The following is a 19226-nucleotide window of genomic DNA, read 5'->3' on the forward strand; positions in this document are numbered from 1 at the left end:
CTGTGAAAACAGAGGGTATACTGTTAGTACTGAAGCTTTGTTCAGTCGGCTACTTGTTCTAAGTAGATACAAGTTAAAGTTTCAGAAAAGAGTATTACTGTGTATAGTTGTGAAACATGGTCTGGATCAATACAAGATATCTGTGGACAATTCTCATTTTGTTTATACTGTTTCTGTCTCTGATTAGAAACTATGTACTGCAATTTTTTTATTCCTAGACTAGAATAAATGTTTCTTGCTAGGCTTTCATTTTATAGTAGTACACAATTCTTTATTTATAATTGTTTGTAGCTGAATCTGTTTCATTTTAGAGAGCTATTTTTTTTTAATGTACTGTGCATTTACCTACTTCCGGAAACAGAGAATAATAGAATAGCTTGGGTTGGAAGGGACCTTCAAAGGTCATCTAGTCCAGCTCTCCTGCAGTAAACGGGTTCATCTTCAACTAGATCAGGTTGTCAGAAAACCTATCAAACCTATGTCAAAAAAAAGACATAAAATATGGATATGCTTATATGCAATCAATTCTCTGACTGAATTTTTTTCATTTAAAAACTTGAGCAGTATTTATTTGGGGGGTAATTATTTTGACTATGTCTAGATTGAAATGATCAAAATACGTTACTAATAAGCCTCCTGCCTGTGCAAATTATTTAAATGGTGCTGGTTCTTCTGAGTTTTACTCAACTGTTGTTGTTCCCAGTCTATTGTCCTGTTAGACATAATTTATCTCAATCTGTAGTTAAAGTGGCTTAACTCCTTTGATGTTTGTTAGAAATGTTTGTTAGGAGTTACCAAAAGTTTTAACTACCAGTGCTTTGGATGTGCAAATTTTAAAATTAGTATTCCCATGCAGTTGATTTCAGTCCATTTTCCACATGAAAATTTCACTGTGTTTAGCTAGTATTTTCTCTGTTTACTGAAACTTCAAATGTTTCCTTGATAACGCACCTTGTTAGCTTTTAAGTGACAATTTTGTTAGCAAGCAATTATACTGTACCTTTTGCGCAGGTTTTGTAGGTCCTAACTCCAAAATCCAAAGATAAGTTTCATTTTGCCAAAAAGGGAGTTGAGAAAATGGCTAGTGAATAGTGAAATAGGAAATATCAAAGACTCCACAAGTAATACATTTTAATAACTAAGTTTTGAGGGCATTATCTTTATTGATGGTAGTGATATTGGGGAAAAAGAGAAGGGGCAGGGGATGTTAGGCTGTCCGCTTCTCAGGCATTTAAGTCCTTCAGAGCATTTCATGCTTACATTCATTTAAACATACTTCCTATCTCAGGTTAACTTGCCTTCTTAATGCGTATTAAAAATTATACTTTGTCTGGATTGATGATACTATCTGAATTTTTCACAATAATGTTAAAAAGGTGTATTAGAAGACTACTACCCACTCTGATGCTATTATTTTGGATGGTTTAGGGATCATAAGGCTTGGGGAGTGTAAATGCTCTTTAATTGCTGGCTAGCGTTATCTTGCTGTGGGAGTGCCTGTCCCTAAGGCTCTAAATCCTTTAGGAAAAGCGTAATGCCAAGTGATACATGATGACTGGAATGGTATTGGTATTTGTCTGTTCCTTCAGCAGAGTAACTGGGCTCCAACTCCTTCCTGCAGCAAGGGCCAAGTTCTGCAGTTGGAGAGGAGGAGTGGAATAGCTACTGCACCCCTTCTTCCTGTCCATTCCCAACACATGTACCTGCAATGCTCCCCTGCTGCTGAAACAGAGAAGCTGTATGAGCATCCCTGGTTTAGTGTTGAGGAAGGAAACAGACTTAAGATTGTAGAAAGCTAGGCCATTCCTGGTAAAGAATTCTTACAGGTAATTAGCAGAGAGTAGGTTCTGTTCATGAAGCTCACATTCTTCATTTATAATTCTGCTGCCATCGCATAAAGATAAGCTCTTAGGCAAACAGAGAAAAGAGACAACTTCATGGGTATTTGCACCAGTAGTTCATCTAATTTTTAGAGGTGAATTTATCTTTTCTCCTTGGCCTGTTCATGAGGAAAACTTGTGAGGTTCTCAATTCTATGAGCTCAGTCTTATATTACTGCACAGCAGGACCATGCAGGAGTATCTGAGCATTAGCAAATTGCACAGATTCATTAGAAATTCCAGCCCATGGGGAAGGTCTCTGGAAGAGTAGCAGTGGAAAAACTGCTGCCCTGGAGTCATCTCAAATGCAGATTCCTCTTTCCCACTGATGTTTTCTGTGCATGATGTTTAGCTTATGGTTTAACTGGGGGGTGGGTTATTCTTTAGGAAATTATGTAGTAGTTACATTTCAAGTGTGTTTATTTCATGTTGGTTTACACATGTTGCTTGTGCATTTGGGTATACATAACTTCAGTTCATGTTGTAATATTATCTTTGTGAAGTGATAGTAAATGTTTACTTTGTCTTTCAAGGATTTTTTTTAATCGCAACATCAGTGTGTAATGAGATCTGATCATCCAGTTTTAATGTGACTTTTATTATTATTTTTATTATAAACTTTTAATAATCTGGCAGTCTCCATCAGAGACGGTACCGTGTATAAATTCATATTAGAAATGATCATTCTTTAGTTTATCGAGATCTATCTGATAAGGTATACTGGAAAATTAACATGTCTGCTAGGTAAATAATAGCACATTTGGGGATGTTAAAGGATTTCTGTGTTAGAACATATAGAAAATCTTAAGCTAGGACTGGTCAGAAAAGTTTATTTAAATTTTTAAAAAGGGATTTACTGGATTTCTAAAACAGGACTAGGGGTGCAAAAATCCAAAAGTTCCAGATAGTCTTTAAATAGACTTACACGTTTGATATAATGCAAAAAATATGTATTACTTATAATTCTGTCTAGAAGAATGCAGTGGTTTATTGGCTTGAATTTTTCTGTTTAATACTGAACAGAAATGTGGAGAATGAAACCCAGTAATATATTCAGGAGGTTAGTAGTTTATTCTGTCCAGGTGCTTATCTCACAGTCAGATTTATGTTGGAGACTTACTGTCTGTGAAATATCAATGACTTCAGTGGCAATATCCACAGAATTAAGGATATGATGATGAAGTTGTGGCTGTTAACATTTTGACTATTTATTCTAGATGAGTTCTGACACCATTCAGTTTACATCAGACATGCTTCAAAAGCAGAGGAAAAAACCCTGGTATTTAGCCCTGTTCTTAATCAGTGAAGTTAAATGAGATAGCTGCCCAGATTTCCTTAAAACCAATAATACAAACATTGAAATGTGGTAGCATTTGTAAAAACAATTAATTGTGACTTTATTCTTTTGAGTAGTTGAAAATACTTGCAAAATGACTGGCCCATAAAAAGGGCTCCGGTCTGTAGCGGCCATAGTACTGGTAGGAAATCTTTTAACTTCTTTTTCTGATGCTGAAAGGGTACAGAAATTAAAGAAGATGGCAATGTTCCTAACCCTCTCTTTTCCATTTTTTTTTTAATCTTCTTTGAGCTTTTTAGAACATGTAAAAAAGGGATTCAGCAAGATCTTTAGCTCATTGCTACTGAACTTGCCAAGGCTGTTATATCTAGCTTTACTATTCTAAAGGTGATTTTGTGCAAGAATGAAAATAGTTCAGCAAATATCTGTGAAGTGAGCACCTTTGAGTGCTTAGGAATGTGTAACTGTGTTGGCTATAAAAATAAAAGCTAGCTGTCATCCAGTGCAAAAAGTTATGAAAAAGTTCTATTTAGAAAATTCTGCCTAGATAATGTTTTCTCTTCTTTCATTGTGGACTTCTGTATGAGAAAATATTTGTAAATTTATATAAATCTGGTTGGAAATAATTCTGACATTTGCTTTTGGAGGGAAATATCTCTTTTACTGATATTTCAGTTTACCTCTTACTTCATCAAGATCATTTAACATACTGCCTTATTCCTACACCCCTGCAATGCTTTTAATGTTGTTATATAGTATTAATAGTAATAATTATAGCTTTAATATTAAGATTAATCCAACATTTATGTTGTAGTTTTCTCTGGAAAACAGTATTGTCTGACGTGTATATGTATATAGTGAGCCTTCCAGGAGCCTATAATATATACTCTCTATAGTCAAGGGTGAGAGCTTTGTATCTTTGTGGGCTGATTCTATCCAAAAGTAGATGTCATGCATTGTTCCTGGATGTCCCCGTCTTTCTTAAACAGCTACCTTGGACTCAATTTTAGAAAGCTAAATTTAGAGAGGTGTAAATGCCATTCATCAAAGAACCAAAGGACATGCTCTAAAAGGGTTCCAGTCTGGAAGTCAGGAAGGAATTTGCTGTAAGCACAATATGGATTTGGACTAAGATTTAGAGAGGAGCAGAAAGGAGCAAAATACAAAAAGAAGTGTGTCTTTGTGTTTGTGTATATGTGTTTCTAAGTGCCCATTCTGTATCTGTGTTATATGACTGCATCAAAATGTCATCCTGGTTTTGACATGGCAGTATTCTTCCTGTTCTGAAAACATAAGGTGTATGCATCCTTGTCTCTTTCTTTATATTTCTGGATTGGGATATAGAATAATTCTTACAGTACAGTTGCTATAGTGCGTCTGTATGCATATTAACCCTACCTGACATTATGTTTAGTATACAACTTGAACACTATAGATAATTTCTTGCATGAGATGTTTAAATTTAAAAACAGTAATAATAACCATACTTGTGAAAATTCATGTTTCCATCATCACCGTCAGTGGTTACTTGCAATATATAAAAAACCCCAATCTGATTACAAATGTTTCAATAGACTCTTTAATCTGAACCTTGAGTATAGTTCATTTACCTAAAATATGCTATTGTCTCCCTCCAAAAAAAATATGTGGTAAGGAATACATTAGGTGATTTCATTTCTTGAGCAATCCAGGAGGATTTTCCAAAGCTTTTCACAGGCTTTTAAACTATGGAACTTGAGAAATATTTTTGAGAAGAAAAGCTCCCTTGGTGATTTGAAGTGTTATCACTCTAAATTATAAAATGTATCAGTTCCTACATTTCTCAAAGTATAGTTTCTGTTTAAATAGGTGGGTTTTTTCCTTTGGTAATTGTATGTGTAGGAGGCACTATTAAGGACGGTTCATATTACTGTAGCATGTCATAAAAGCTGTAATTGCCAACTGAATATTACATGAAAAATATTCTCAAGTGCTTTTGTTGATAGGACAGTTCAGTCCAGATATCTTGAAAATCACATGTAATTTTTCTGTTTCTATCTTATGGTCCTCTTCCAAAAATAAGGTCAGCTCTGTTTTTTTTTCCACCAACTTAGGTCTTTTAGTAGTATTGTGTGTGCTTGGTTTTTAATGATTTTGACAACTTTTGCTTCTCAGAGACCTTCACATTTTCATCAATCTTGGGTATTAGATTTCTATTGATATGTTTTATTTATTTACTTGGATGCTTACTGTTCACTGACAGGCAAGAATAGTAACATCTAAATAGCAATTAAATTATTAAAATAAGTGTATTTTGTTTAAATTCTGTATTTTGTATTCCCATAGTTTTGATGGGTTTTTTTCATTATTTTGTTCTTGAGGACAGACCCTTACACGAAATGTCACTTTCCAGCTTAACAAAACTGAAGCAGATGGCAGTTTTAGCCTATTTACAGAACAATTTGAGAGGTAGAAAGGAAAATGTTTCCTCAAGTACTATTTTGGAGAAGTTCTTCTCTGACATACAATTTAATAGCAGCAAAATGTAAAAATTCTTCTTGATCCCTTTCTAACTCCTTTCACAGTTAGATGTTAATGTTGTGATGGAATCAGGTGGGTTTTAATTTTCTTTGTTTATGTAGTTACTTGTTACAGATCATTTTACACATAATATATGAAAACAACCATTTCCCCAAATGAACTGACCATGGTTTGAGGTCTTGCTTAGTTCTAGAGCTTTATTTTCCAGAAACATGCTTTCCCAAATCATAATTAGATGGTGCTCCCTTTCAGTTGCAGTCCTTTGTTACTGATCTACACACACACACTTTCTCTCTGAATAGTTCTTATATGAATAAATTCCTTCATAAAACCATAGGAAGACAAAATCTCTGGCCTTTGCCTTCGGTTATGGGGAAATATACCAGCTTTTGGAGTGGAATCTACAGGGGTTTTATGAATAATTCTTAAACAAAGAAAACTAGTTATAAACCTTGTTTCCTGCCTTACACATAACAGTGTAACAATAATCATTAATTCCTCATTTCCCTTTATATAATTTTGGTGAAATCATAAAATCCTTAGCTGATACCCAGCAAAGTGGTTTCTGTTCAAAGGATTGTTTGCTTTGTAAGATGACTCATCGTCCATTCTAAGCATTCAATAAAAATTATGAGTGATGGATTTTTTTTTCCTTTTATTTAAATCTATTTAATTTCCTAGGTTTCTCTCTCACATGAGAATAATCCATTTCTTCAGACTCATAACTGTGTTAAACCTGGATTCATGTAGTTCACTCTTGTGATCAGAGCACAATGGACTGTAAACTTGGTGCTTTCATAAAACTGAGAATAATATGTGTATATATGCGCATATATGTGCATTGCTATCTGTATGGGATAACTAGAAGATGTGTTATGACTTCAGCAGTCAGTTTCTTCTGCTAAAGCTAGTAAGGCTTCCTGCGAACACCTGATCAGAAAATGCTTGAGGGCTGATGTTAGAGGACCCCAAGTTCTAACTTATTTTTTCAGATTTCAGCAAGTCACATGCATAAATGCACGTGCTTGTTAATTATCACGTCTGTTAACATGTATCAAGAAATAGAACACTTATTCTTCCTACTTTTATTAGGTGCTTGACTCATGGGAAGTATAATGTAGCTGCATAAAACGTTAATAGTTAGAATTTCAGGAGTAATTGCATATGAAACTTTAAAGGGAACAGTTTATTTCTCTCTGAAAGAAGAGTGGAGCTAAATGCGTCCAGCTAGTAATCATGAAATTTAAAATCAAAGTCAAGGATAACCTGGTTTTGTAACAGAGATATCAATAAATTCTTATAGAGAGATAATCTCTTTCATAGATTCCCTTCAATGTTTTCTACTTTTATTCAGCCATTAAAAATGCTATTAAAAATGCTGTTTTATTTGGAAAAAAAGTTAAGTTTTGCTCCCTACTTGTATAAGTATTTTGTACAAACAGTCCATAATTATTTTGTCTGGATAAAAACAAATGCAGAACATCAGTGCTTTAGAATTCCTACCAGCCCTTCCTCCCCTTTCAGTTTGGGAAATCTGTTAGATCATCAGGCTTTGTTTTAAGAGAGAGACATCTTTCTATCTGTGATGAATATGAGAAGAGGTTCTATATTAAGATCAATTAATTTTCTCTCAAGAAACAAAGGTTAAAGAACAGGGAAGATAGGGACTGAAGGAGAAAACTGTCTTGTGATCTCTGTGAGACTGCACATACAGGGGCTGTTCTTAATGTCTTGCTGTTTAAGGTTGTGTGCATTTTGTCATGGTGTCAAAGTGCAGTCCTGTGTTACTGAGAGCTTTTGCAAGGTCAGTGTTAGGCTGAAGCAGCTGGTGACAGTGTTATACAGAATCCCACTCTAAAAGACATTTGATCACAAAAATAAATATATAGGACATTAGGGTTAGTAGACTGCTCTACTGTGAGTTGTCAAATTAAAAGCTTAATGCAGATCAGCTGATGAGAGATTGTAGTGCAGCCATTCCTTTATTTAAGATTTTAGCTTTGGCTCCTCTGTCAGGCTTTCCCTTTCAGTGTCAAAGAAATCGGCATGGTATTCTGGAAAAACATAAGGAAATTTAGTTAGTTGGATGTATTGGGACTAACCTGGGCTGGTAGTGCATTGTGCTTTTTAGGTTTTTGAATGATCTTTAAGGTTGTTGTAAAAGCCCAAGGAAAAGTATATAGTCATATAAATGCTAGGCAGTCCTTTCTGAAAGGTACAGAGCGTTCCCCAAAACTTACAACTAAGGTTCATAAAATACAGAAACGTACTTGACATTTAATGAGTGTTTCTGTGAATGCAGTAGAACTCTTAAACATTGAATTAGTCTTTAAGCAAACACTTAAAAGTTTAATGGTAGCCATATATATAGATGTATGCCTATTAAATATAGAAAGAAAAACATTGGAAGCATTAGCATCCTTTATCCTGTTGCATCTTCTAGCATTTATTCTATTGGTTGTTTTAAAAGCTTCTGGTCTATTGTTTTGAAGTTCTTGATAAAATTAGTGTGATGCAGTTGCCAAGGATATTTGCCAGAAGTAAAGTTTTAGGTAGTTAAAGGAGGTGGAAGGAAAAATGAATTATTAAAATAAAGTTGTTGCAAGCTGTTAAGCATTTAGGCATAGCTAACTTACTAGGCTTCAAAGCAGGTTTTTATTTACTTACTTTTAAATTGTTGATGGCTGCTAATGGTTCCCACCCCCAAGGAACTGCAGAGAAAGATTATTTTATATAATGGCATATCTATTTCTATAGGGAAAAACTAGTCTGAAAACAGTTATCCCCTAAAAGCTAGAAAAAAAACCAAAAAACAACCCACAACTGATTAAGACTTTTTTTTTTTTCCTTTATTGGTTTTAAAAATCTTGTTTTGGTGAGCAGTACAGGTAGACTTTTTTTATTCAATTACATTCTGCCTCTTTTATTTGGTAAGGGAAAGTTAAAACACACATGCAAATTAATTTTTAAATCTGATGAAAGAGGAGAGAAACCACATTTTTCTTGCTGAAAATTAGACCACATACAAATACCGAGCAATTTACTTGGGCTCCTTAGAAAAAGTTAACATGAAATTACGGTAGCAACATCATCGTGATGTATTTAGATAGTTGTTTTTCTATTGTGTGACCGCACGCAAACTTCTGTCATGAGGTTTAGCATTATCAAACATATGTCAAAATATTTTGACTGGTTTTTTTGAATATACAGGGATGATGCCCACACACTCTGGTCATTTTCTATAGCAAAATTATCATGTAGAAGACAATGTGCAATGCACCTAATCAATCATTAATCAATGTACCATGATCCTAATTTCCGATTTTGATTGTAAATAATTTTAAAAATATAATAATTTTATACTGGCAGTGTTACCCCCTCCCCCTCCCAAGGCATTGATTATCATAATGCATTCTCATAATTTTATATATTATTCTAGTTTGAAAATCAAAATCATATGACAAAAGCATGCATGTAGATGGCTGGGCTTTTGTTCACAGAAATCCGTGGAGTGGATGCAGCTCTTAACTGAACATGATAAATAATCTGGCGGTTTACTTTAGACACTAATGAAGCCTTAAAGCTTTTATAACGTCAAATTTCACCAACTTTAGTGATTCATAGGCTTATTTTTGTTATACAGGTTGGTCATACAACTGGCAGTTTTCCTTTTGTGTGATTCTTGGAAATTATTGTACTCTGTTATCTGAACGAAAAGCTGAGTTGTGTGAAGTAATACAACAACATTACTTCAGAAGATTAAAGCAATTCCCAATTGTACATGTATATGTTTTCTCCACTTTTTTTTTCTGTTGATCTAACCCTTGAAGAAAAGGTGCTACATATTGTCATTTTAAACCGCATTTTACTCTGCGTGAAATGTGCTTTTGCACAATTGCGTATCTTCATGGAGCAGTGATTTCAGTTTATTGCATCCTGGTTTATACAGACTAAAATGTAGTATGTTTGGTCCATAGTAAGACATAAAGCGTATTTTTGTTATATTGCATCTCCTAAAATCACATAGATTCTAGAATATGCTTTAGTCACTTAGTGTCAAGTCTAATGAAATTTGTATTTAACATTGACTGTTTTCCTTTCAGCTGTTTTGACAGTAGTCATTCTTGTGCTTTCTGTATTAGACTCTGGTAGCTCGGAAGCAACCTGATCTGTGTTTTGTTTTGGTGTGTTGTCTGCTGACCTACAGAACACTTGCATTAGCTGCATTGATCAGTCCGCATCACATCTCATCATTTAGGAGACAATTAATACCGCAGCGTAAAGACTCCCCAGGGCATTTTCTTAGTGCTGGATTGCTTTACACAGAAACCACAGGAGTTGTTTGTGAAAGGGGGAGGAAGCCAAGTAAGGGGGGGGGAAGGGGGAAGGCATTAAGAAAGCTTTGTCTAGGAACCAAGTTTCACTTATTGTGGAGATGTAAACTTATGGCAAACTCCCTTTTTTCATTTGTTGAAAAGACACTATAACAGGTCAAATAAACATGCTAAAAATCTTGCTGTTGGAAATGTGTATTTGGTTGATACTTGTATAACTTATTTTAAGAATATAACCATTTTAACTTTAAATGTTACCTCAAGGATGATTGGATTATTAACCTGACAGCTTTTAAAATAGATTGACATGTTTTAATCCTATTTTTAGTTCTTTTATAATAACATAATAGAGAAAAAATGTTTGTTTCTCATTCTGTCAGTTTTGCTGTGAAGTTTTGCTGTAAAGCTTCTTACACAAAATTGAATTTTAGAATTGCCTGATACTCTTTCTTAAGAAAAAGGTTTTGAAAGATTTTAAGTGTACATGAATACATTAAGTTAATGAGCATGCAGGGCTCTTACTCTGCTGTTTCATCCTTAGGTAATAAAATACTTAATCTTTAGAGATCATCCACAGAAGGAGATGAAAAGCATTTACTAAAAAAGAAAACAATTTTTTCTTGAAAATGACTAAGTTTACTGTACCATTCCCTATTAAAGACTGTGTTGGAGTGTTGTAAGGAGCATACCTTGAGTTGATAACAATAGATGTTACTAAAGATGTAAACTTGATAGGAAGGGACTTTCTACAAAGGCGGTTACCTGCCTGGTACATTTCTCTAATCCTTGCGTAATGCCTGTGATTTTGTGTAGCTTTTCTAAAGAACTATAACTAAAGCTATGATGGTTATTTAATGTTTGTTGGCAATCTGCATAGAATTGCAAATTCTGTGAGGTAGTATACAAAAGATAAGATTAACATGGTTTAACTCATGGTATTTGCTAATATTTCAACATAACCTAATGTTGGGAGTTTTAGTGGTTTTTTTTGTTGTTTGTTTAGGTCTAACTTAAATTATCATATTGGCTTGGAAAGTTACATTTTTGTAGGATCTACACAAATAGGAGTTGTTTAAAACATCTTCAGATCATATGTATGTTATCTTTTGGAAATCTATCATTTGTGTATTTAAGGAGGTATTGCTAGTCAGTTTTGCAATTTTGAGTGCCATCTTTATGCTATCATTAAAGCAGTTAGTGGGATCTTGAAAGATGGACATTATTAAGATCAACTCTTGATATTTGCAGGTACTACGGAGCGGGTGTGTCTGATCCAGGGAACAGTTGAAGCACTAAATGCGGTTCATGGCTTCATTGCAGAGAAGATTCGAGAAATGCCTCAAAATGTGGCCAAGACAGAGCCTGTCAGCATTCTACAGCCTCAGACCACTGTTAATCCAGACCGCATCAAACAAGTGAGTTTTTGTGTGGGAATAGAGAGTCACAGCAGCTCCTTAGAAGTCTTAAAAACTTTAAGGCTGTAAGGGGTCAACATAACATCTTCTTTAAGAGAATGTTATTTTACCTTTAGTAATTTGCTGATCCTCTTTTTCCTTGTACTTACTTACATCTTCCATGTTTCTCAGCAGTTCTTTTAGTCAGTGTTTTATGTGTTTCAGTGCCACACTCAAATGTGTTATTTATAAACTTTTCTTTACTGTATAAGGTGATAATACAGTTCTAGGTTTTAGTCAAAGATCACTGAATTTTAATCTTAAATTATGAACCACTTTGTAAATCTTAACATTACTGAAAATCACAGATTAACTGTTTCCTACTTTCATGTATATAAAATAAACCCAAGAATGTTAATCGGGTTTTTTAGACCCTATATTAGGTACTTTAAAATCTTACCTGTGAGAGCTTGAAAATACAGGGTTACTTTACTTGGGATATTTTCTAATATTTCCTATTATATTATTTTTGACATCTTTTTGCCTCTTTTACACTGACTTCTTTCAAAATCTACGGGCAACGCAAAATATATTTGCAAGGCATTATTGGTCTAGTATTCCATAGTTCATTACATTTTCCAAAACAATTTTAATTATGTTAATTTAAAAAAGGAAAGAAAAAAAGCCCTGTAAGGAAATATGAAACATCTGTCATACAGGAGTTTTAATTATTTTTCCATTGTATTGAGTAAGAAAAAGGAAGAAATGAGTGAACATTAGTGAAATTTTGTCATGTCTTTCTATCTTATATAGAATAGATTTTAGTTTCTCACCTGTCCTATATGGGAAAAGATTGTTTCATCCTTCTGTGCTAGCAGATTCAGTGTCTGATAAAGTAATTTGGTAATTGTATGGTATTACCTTACTTCATATATAGTGACATATACAGAATGCTTATATGAAGATGTGTTTGAACTGGATGAGTTCAGAACTATCAGACTGCTTTAGGTGGATGCAACTGTGCATAAGCCATTGTATATTTTTTCTAATATTTACTTCTGTTTTTATCTGTATATATGATACTTTTAAGTAAAAAATAGCCTAGATAATTTATAAGAAAATACTAAAAAGAAAAGCCCCAATTTTACATTATTAGTTTCTCAGTTATTTAGACATTAAAATTATTATGCCTGAGATAGGAAGAAAAAGCCGAAGTGATCAGTATCTTGAGTGAATTTTCTGCTCATAAAAATGTTAGATTTTATGCCAATACATCTTAACCCAATGGGAAATGAGTGTCCTCTGTTACCATGAAAAGTGCCCCCTTAGTGAAATTAAGCTAAATTTTAGGCAAGTCAGTAAGATTCTGAGAAACTAGATTACAGACCCTGGCTAGTGAGACATGCAGAAGTATTTCCTCTCTGGTATCTGAAATTGATACAGCTTGTCCACAGTAAGTCTCTAAAAAATTTTTTTTTAAGTTGTTGAGGTGGGGGAGGGGAAATTGTTTTGTTTGCATTTTGTTGTTTGTTTTTTTTTTAATATATATTTTTAATATTGTTTGTTGGGGGGGGTAGTTGTTTGTTTTGGGGTTTGCTGTTTGTTTTGGAATTTTTGAACATAATTCCATGTTTTAACAGAGCTGCTGCTAGTGAAGTTAAGACACAGACTAAACACAATGTATAATTTAAAGGTCTGTGACTTATGACTGGTTCTGTGTCTTGAAATTTTAAAATGTATTGCCTGTATACATACAGGTGCATAATTATGTGCCTGCAAGTAGGTGGAGAGGTGCATGCACATGTGTTGAGCAGTTTTAGCCACAATGAGTTACTTCTCTTTTAATGACGCAGTATCTATTCATGATAAATTCATATATTATAAATACTGACTCAATGAATCTAAAATTCAGGCTTTTTACCAATAAGTGAAATTGCTAGATTAGTTCTTAGAGTTTGCAGTAAACTATTGGCTGATGTCAGAATAACTTGTATCTTATTTCATGTATAATACAAGCCATTTTTAACTTGGCAAAAATAAGCGTTATGAATTACAAGTTCTTCTTTTACACTAACTTTAACATGGTTCCTTCTGTCTTAGCTATTACCTAAGAACTTTGTCACCCCAAAGTATTACATCGTAGATTGAAGAGACTTAGCATTTTGAGTTTGAGAATTGATGTGTAATAACAAATTTTATCTTCATTAAGGACTTTGAAGATACTTCTGTTGGTTTTCTAACTATTCCTACCAAAGAGCAAAGGTAGTTTTCTTCCCATGAATGACGATACCTGTAGTTAAAGCCTTGCAGTGCCGTGCATGTGTATATGCATCTCTCATTTCCCTATCCTCGTTTCTTTTTCCTGTACTGCTTTACCAGCACTCACCTCAGAGAAGTGAGCTAAGAAAGGAAATACCTTCTAGCTACAGTTTCAATGAAGACGGACAGTAGGTAAACCCTTTTCTGACTGCTTAAGTTTCAGCACTTTCTGTCTTCAAAAGAGGCATGGGTGTACATGGAGGATGAATCAGGCTTAGCATTTCTTCTTACTAGTGTAAGTCACTGGCCAAACTTTCTGGTCTCTCTATCAACCTTTTCAGCACTAGAAGATTTCTAAACAAGTCTGTCTGGTTCCCTTTGAGCTTTCTCCACTGCATCTTTCCACATCTCTTAATTCTAAGGATTAATCAGTAGATATTAGGTAGTTTTCTTCTCCAGGCAAGTCTGATAGATATTTAATTGACTAATATTTGCATCTTTTATATCTATATAACATAGGTAATCTCCTCGTAGATGTCAGCCATCTCCTGTTTCCTATGTAAAATTCAACAGTAACCAACTGATTCCTGTGCCCTTTTACTTCCCAGAAACTGCTGTAAGCATCTCATCTCCCTTTTCTCTCTTTTATTACTTGGAGTGTCACACCAGCTCTTCCAGACCATATTCTAACCCAGAGGAACAGAACACAGGTTTCATAAGGGGATCAGGAGCCTAAGATGTTTCAGCTTTATAATTAGAATCATAGAATCATAGAATAGTTAGCGTTGGAAAGGACCTTAAGATCATCTAGTTCCAACCCCCCTGCTGCGGGCAGGGACACATCACACTAAACCATGTCACCCAAGGCTGTGTCCAAGGTGGCCTTGAACACCCCCAGGGATAGAGCATTCACAGCTTCCTTGGGAAACCCATTCCAGTGCCTCACCACCCTTACAGTAAAGAATTTCCTCCTTATATCCAATCTAAACTTCCCCTGTTTATGTTTTAACCCATTACCCCTTGTCCCTAATGAAGAGTCCCTCCCCAGCATCCTTATAAGCCCTCTTGCTGTAAGGCTGCTATGAGGTCTCCACACAGCCTTCTCTTCTCCAGGCAGAACAGCCCCAGTTTTCCCAGCCTGTCTTCATAAGGGAGGTGCTCCAGGCACCTGATCATCCTTGTAGCCTTCCTCTGGACTTGTTCCAACAGTTCCATGTCCTTTTTATGTTGAGGACACCAGAACTGCACACAATACTCCAGTTGAGGTCTCATGAGAGTAGAGTAGAGGGGCAGGATCACCTCCTTCAACCTGCTGGTCACGCTTCTTTTGACACAGCCCAGGATATGGTTGGCTTTCTGGGCTGTGAGCCCACACTGAAGCCGTCTCATGTTCATTTTCTCATCGACCAGCACCCCCAAGTCCTTCTCCACAGGGCTACTCAGAATCTCTTCTCTGCCCAGCCTGGAGCTGTGCCTGGGATTGCTCCGACACAGGTGTAGGACCTTACACTTGTCATGGTTAAACTTCATAAGGTTGGCATCTGCCCACCTCACAAGTGTGTCAAGGTCCCTCTGGATGGCATTCCTTCCCTCCAACTTACCAACTGAACCACACAGCTTGGTGTCATTGGCAAACTTGCTGAGGGTGCACTGAATCCCACTGTCCATGTCAGCAACAAAGATATTAAATAAGACCAGTCCCAACACCAATCCTTGAGGGACACCACTTGTTACTGATCTCTAGTAAGAGACATTGACCACAACTCTTTGTGTGCAGCCATCCACCCAGTTCTTTATCCACCAAGTGGTCCACCTATCAAATTGATGTCTCTCCAATTTAGAGACAAGGATGTCGTGTGGGACAGTGTCAGATGCTTTGCACAAATCCAGGTAGATGACATCAACTGCTCTACCCCGTCCATCAGTTCTGTAGCCCCGTCATAGAAGGCCACCAAATTGGTCAGGCAGGATTTCCCCTTAGTGAAGCCATGCTGGCTGTCACCAAGCACCTTATTGTTTTTCATGTGCCTTAGCATGCCTTCCAGGAGAATCTGCTCCAAGATTTTGCCAGGCACAGAGGTGAGACTGACTGGTCTGTAATTCCCCCTGTCATCCATTTTCCCCTTCTTGAAAATGGGGGTTATATTTCCCTTTTACCTGTCATCGGGAACTTCACCTGACTGCCATGATTTTTCAAATATGATGGCCAGTGGCTTAGCAACTTCATTTGCCAGCTCCTTCAGGACCTGCAGATGGATTTCATCAGGTCGAATGGACTTCTGTACGTTCAGGTTCTTAAGATGGTCTCCTACAGTGGGCGCAAGTTCTTCATTCTCACAGTCCCTGCATCTGCCTTCCAAGACTTGCGTAGTGTGGTTAAAGCATTTGAAGACTGAGGCAAAGAAGTCATTGAGAGTCACAGCCTTCTCCCAGTCCTGTGTAACCAGTTCTCCTGATAACTTCTTTGGAGGGCCCATGTTTTCCCTCATCTGTCTTTTATTTGCAGTGTACCTGTAGGATCCCTTCCTGTTACCTTTAATATCCCTAGCCAAGTTTAAGTCTAACTGGGCCTTAGCTTTCCTAACCTGGTCCCTAGCTTCCTAGACAACATCTCTGTATTCTTTCCAGGCCACCTGTCCTTGCTTCCACCTTTTGTAAGCCTCTTTTTTCCTTTGAAATTTCCTTAGCAGCTTCTTATCCATCCAAGGAGGTCTCCTGGCCCTCCTGCCGCACTTCCTTCTAGTTGGCATGCAACACTCCTGAGCTTGTAGCAGGTGATCCTTGAATAGCAGCCGACAGTCTTGGGGCCCCCCTGTCCTCTAGGGCGGTATCCCATGGAATCTTACTCAGCAGCTTCCTGAAGATGCGGAAGATTAGCATACGAAGATTTAAATTTCACCTCTAAATTAATAGCATGTCCATTGAACAATGGAAAAGGCTGCATAATGTGTTCTTATCACATCATCCTCTTCAGAAACTATTGCATCTTCTTTGTAAGCTAATAGAATTTTCCTTCCAGATGTTTTACAGGTAGCAGTTGTTATAGAAGCCTGTCCAGGAAGCCCATGGAATCAGAGATGGCCATTGCAGAGTTGTGCATTATGTGAAAAGGGGATGTGTGATTTTACAGCTAATTTGATTTTAAAGAAAGGAGTTTGCATTGTTTAGCCTTCTGTGGTCCCTGCCAACCAGAATCATTCTTTGTTTCTAGGAAATGTTTACCTATTGAAGCATAGACACAAGGTTCAGAATTTCATCCTTGAAAATCAACAGTAAAACTTTCACATATAAAACTTCCAATTAGTATTTTCATTGGAGCCAGTTTAATTTCAGGTCTTTACTAGATAGTTAACTCTCATGAGCCTTTAACTTCTGTTCATTAATCACGGTCCCAGACATTGTATTCAAAATTTGCAAAACTGTATATCTAAACTCAGATTTGTAAATTCACATTATTCTTTTGAAAATTACTACTTTTACTTCAGAAATGCTGATCAACAAAAATAAAAAAGATGAAATATTCATAATTTTTAAATCAAAAGTTTTATTTTGAAGTGCTTAAATAGAACCTGGTAAGAATACAGATCTGAAAATTCAGGCCCTAATGGAGGTGTTGGGCTTTTTTAAATACTGGATAAGAATTTTTCAGACTGTAAAGGCTTGGGTACACTTCATAGAATCATGGAATAGTTTGGGTTGGACAGGACCTTAAATTTCCAACCCTTCTAATTCCAACCCCCATCATTGGCAGGGACACCTTCCAGTAGACTTGGCTGTTCAAAACCCTGTCCACCCTGGCCTTGAACAGTGCCAGGGATGGGACATGCACAGCTTCACTGGACAACCTGTTCCTGTATCTCAGTACCTCATAGTACTCACAGTAAAGATATCAGATATCTAATCCTAATATCTAATCTAAATCTACCCTCTTTCAATTTGTAAGATGTTACCCCTCATCCTATCACTACACTCCCTGATAAAAAATATCCTTCGCCATCTTCTATATGGGTCCCATTTAGGTACTGGAAGGCTGCTATAAGGTGTCCCCAGACCCTTCTGTTCCCCAAGCTTAAAGTCCACAACCCTCTCAGCCTATCTTTAGGGGGAATGTGCTCCAGCCGTCTGAGCATCTTCATGGGCCTACTCTGGACCAGCTCAAGCAGGTCTTTCTTATACTAGGGACCTGGAAGCTGGATGCAGTACTCTAGGTGGGGTCTCATGGGAGCGGAATAGAGGAGGAGAATCACTTCCTGACTTCCTAGACATAGCTCTTTTTATGCAGCCCTGCATACAGTTGGCTTTCTGGGCTGTGAGTACTCACTTCCGGGTCATATTCAGGTTTGTATCCACCAATACCCCCAATTCCTTCCTTCCTTAAGAAACCTTCGTTGATTTCTTAAAATGCCTCTCACTTCTGATGATCATTTTTTCTTTTTATCATCCATTTAAGACAACAGTCTGATGAACCTTACTAAACTATAGAATATGAGAAAATAACTCTACCTTTTTATTTGAGATAATCAGAAGTAGTTTTGTAGATCATCTAGTAGTTTTGTCTCTTCATCTAGTCAAAGATCTTTTCATAAACTTTTCTCACTTTGACTATAGGTGGAAGATCGCACCAGTTACCATTCTGCAGTGAGTAGTAAGATATGCAGTTGTGTTTACAAGTTGTGAGAACAAAACAACAAAAAAAATTGTCATTATTTGCTAGAGAGACAGTTCTATACCTGCCATGGCAGAAGTTTAGCATTCCATAAATATATGTATGCTCTATCTTGTCCCTCATGTGCTCTTAATTCTGGTGCCAGATATCTGTTTTAATTTTCTGTTACATTTCATCAGTGTTGGATGTAATCTCAATATATATATGTGAAACCGTGTTTTATGAACACAGTTAACTCTGTAGCTGACCGTTAACTCTTCATTGTATGTACTTCAAAAGTGGAATGCAAACAGAAGATTTTGCTGGGGGATGAACACCAGCAATTTTTAGCAGAAGGAAAATCCTGAAGTTATCTCACACATTGTTACGGCTTTGTAGTTTTGGTGGTATTTTTCCAAATCCCAAAGTAGTCCAGAATCAAAAGGTTACATTTTTTTCCTTTTTTTTTTTTTTTGACATGATGCTTAGACCCTATCTTACGTGTTTTGATGAGTGTGTCTGTTTACTTACTTGAGTTTTCTCGTATTTCTCTGTAACAGAACCAGATCTTGTATAGTAGTTCTATGTTACTGTCATAAGTTTTGAGGAAAGAGAAGGTCTTGATTCTTCATTGTCCATTTTATAGTAGTCTTCATCCTAAATCATTCCCTCCATCCAAAGTTGCTCTGATGATCCAAATGGCACCTGCTGGTTTGCTTTAAGCTCCTTACCCCTTCTTGTCCCCAGACAGAACACAAGATAATCTTTTTTTTTTTTACATGATACTTCCCACACTTCTTTTCTTTTTTCAAAGGCAAGTCCCCAGAGTTCATGAATGCAGATAAATTACCTCTATAAACACCTATAAGTAAGCATTCCACCTATTTATTCTAGCTT

At 36.2% G+C, this 19226-nt stretch overlaps 1 protein-coding gene across 3 annotated transcripts in view; it reads left to right on the top strand.

The window, feature by feature from the left end:
* Positions 1–19226, top strand: part of NOVA1 (NOVA alternative splicing regulator 1) — a 148302-nt gene that overhangs the window by 95871 nt on the left and 33205 nt on the right. For all 3 annotated transcript variants that reach the window (XM_057428204.1, XM_057428205.1, XM_057428203.1), the window contains one exon: positions 11280–11446. In XM_057428204.1, the coding sequence (XP_057284187.1) occupies positions 11280–11446 (167 nt within the window). The remainder of the gene's footprint in view (positions 1–11279; positions 11447–19226) is intronic.

This window comes from Pezoporus wallicus, unplaced genomic scaffold (genome assembly GCF_028554395.1).
Source record: "Pezoporus wallicus isolate ANWC-B61680 ecotype Strahan unplaced genomic scaffold, APGP_CSIRO_Pwel_v1 contig_6545, whole genome shotgun sequence".
NCBI lineage: Eukaryota > Metazoa > Chordata > Aves > Psittaciformes > Psittacidae > Pezoporus > Pezoporus wallicus.